The 2,374-nt window shown below is 38.6% G+C and overlaps 1 protein-coding gene across 1 annotated transcript; it reads left to right on the top strand.

Moving 5' to 3' along the window:
- Positions 1-88: 88 nt before the first annotated feature.
- On the top strand, positions 89-2,272 carry LOC124893901 (3-isopropylmalate dehydratase large subunit, chloroplastic-like; the record flags this gene model as incomplete). The annotated part of the gene is given in 4 exon segments (XM_047404735.1): positions 89-220; positions 1,303-1,350; positions 1,450-1,608; positions 1,869-2,272. Coding segments are annotated over 4 exon segments (480 nt in total), but the record flags the coding sequence as incomplete, so codon positions are not given.
- Between the last annotated feature and the right edge of the window lie 102 nt (positions 2,273-2,374).

Below are 2,374 nucleotides of genomic sequence, written 5' to 3'. Positions count from 1 at the left end.
TCGTAAAACGGTATTTGCAGAGATGGATTTCTACTCAGTTTAAGTACTACCTGTTCCAAATGTTCTAAACCTTCTGTGCATCCTGCAGCCTCATTCTCCTGATAATCGTGCTTTGGCAAGGGAATGCAAAGATGTCAAAATCGACCGAGTATATATTGGATCTTGTACTGGTGGAAAAACGGAGGACTTCATGGCTGCTGCAAAAGTTTTTCTAGCTTCTGTAAGATGTTACTCCAATTTCTATTTTTGACATTTAGTTATTTGATTTGGCGCACACACCAAAACACAGCTAGTATTATGATCTGTTTGCACTGATTTTTACCCTCTTGCATTTCTCGTAGAAGTAAGAAGAGAAAACCTATTTCTAGTCAACCATTAGCGTTGAAGGTAGCAAAATAGTCAAAACATCCAACAAGTCACCCCGATCCACCTATTCTAACCAGTTAGGAACTGATATCTTCTTATTTCTTTTTCTTCTTACATCGGTCATTTTTATGATAAATTGGGTAGCGAATAAACCAATAAATACTCATTTTTACATTCTTCTTATCAATTTAGACTGCATATATGGTATCTGGACTTTGCTATGAGTGTGGGATAAAATTATGATCCGTACGGAGTAGCCATATCCTTTTCATGCTCATTTGCTGAGCATATCAAGACAGCTGAAAGCTCTTCACAATGGGGGATTTGTAGACATTAATAATGTTTCTTAAAGAAGTATTCACAGTCGGTCAACGGTTTCATTAATGTTTCAGTCTTACCTGTTTTCTTTTATGACCTATGATCTCTCTCAATCAATGCTGACTTAGATGTTGTTATATTTAAATTTATGGCCATGTAGGGATAAATTTTAAAGACAACTTTTTAGTAGTGGAATGAAATTGGCTTGAATAGAGTGGAATGAATATGGACATTAATGTAACCGATTCCATCTCGGCTTAGATGATTGATTGATTGGCTTTACATCTTCACCGTTTTTCCACTGTCTTCTGCATCGAGTCAATACCGGAGTCACATGATGTTATGTCGATTTCCACATTAGGCCATTCTTTCTTCTTTTAAATTTGTTCTTCTCCTATATTGGCAGATTAATATATATGTACGCGGTGATGCTTCACAATTATCTGATACCATTATGCTTACTTTCTCACTTGTCGTATCAATTTTGGCTCCCACTTCCGCAGCGAGAGGAAATACTTACTCATTTTTCATGATTATGTCCTTACTCGTCTCATGTTTCCATGTAATCAGGATTTGTTCGATATTTCAGGTTTTAACCGATTAACCATGTCTTTGCAGGGAAAGAAGGTAAAGGTTCCAACTTTCCTTGTTCCCGCTACCCAAAAGGTTCGTAATCGTATTTTTGATCCAGCGACTATGGTGATTTCTTAGCTGCGATATCATTGCAGAAGTACCATATGATGTGAATATTTGAAACTCTTTCAGGTGTGGATGGACGTATATAGCCTCCCTGTTCCAGGAGCAGGCGGCAAAACATGTTCTCAGATTTTTGAGGAGGCCGGCTGTGATACACCAGCAAGTCCTAGCTGTGGTGCTTGTCTCGGTGGCCCTAAAGACACCTATGCGCGCATGAATGAAGCTCAGGCAAATTATTATTTGTTTTATAGAATAATCGACTTACTATTAATATGCTACCGTGTTAGGTGTATTCGACTCTTAAGAGTAAACATCAGTGACTTGTCTGTGAAAAATAGGATGTCATTCTCAATATGTTAGAGATCACGCCAGAGTAATTGAGCGAGCGTAAACCTACTACCTTGAGAAAAGGCCGGATCTAAGACGTCAAATTTGTCATCACAGTGTAGCTTGTTACCTGACTGTACGAATGATTGTTTGTCTTGCAGGTCTGTGTATCAACCACGAACAGGAACTTCCCTGGTCGAATGGGCCACAAGGAAGGCCAGATTTATCTTGCATCTCCGTATACAGCTGCAGCATCAGCATTGACCGGTTATGTCACTGATCCCCGAGAGTTTTTGCAGTGAAGTGCTCGATGAAACCTCGTTTTAGGAGTTGGAATTCTGTTGTACACTAACCTATGAGTGAGCTTAAGCGTTTTTAATGCTTATATTTATTCCTGAAAAGGGCCGCGGGCGATGTGTTCTTCGTTTTTCTCTTCACTTTCATGAAATGAATGTTGTTCTGCAATAAAATGAGGCCTTCTTGACTCCTAATTTCTGTATTGTTTGTTGTATTCTTGGAGTCTTTATGGTTATAAAGCATTGAAATAAGAATTTGTTTCAGCAAATAATGCTGGTTTTTTCGATTGCTTTCGACTATTTTTCTCTCGAGTTGAATGTCTAGCGGAAACAACCTCTCTGTCTCTAAGGTAGAGGTAAAGGTCTTCGTA

The sequence above is a fragment of the Capsicum annuum genome, unplaced genomic scaffold (assembly GCF_002878395.1).
Source record: "Capsicum annuum cultivar UCD-10X-F1 unplaced genomic scaffold, UCD10Xv1.1 ctg67001, whole genome shotgun sequence".
Lineage (NCBI taxonomy): Eukaryota > Viridiplantae > Streptophyta > Magnoliopsida > Solanales > Solanaceae > Capsicum > Capsicum annuum.
Note: the sequence above shows the minus strand (reverse complement) of the source record. Positions and strands in the feature narration are given on the sequence as shown.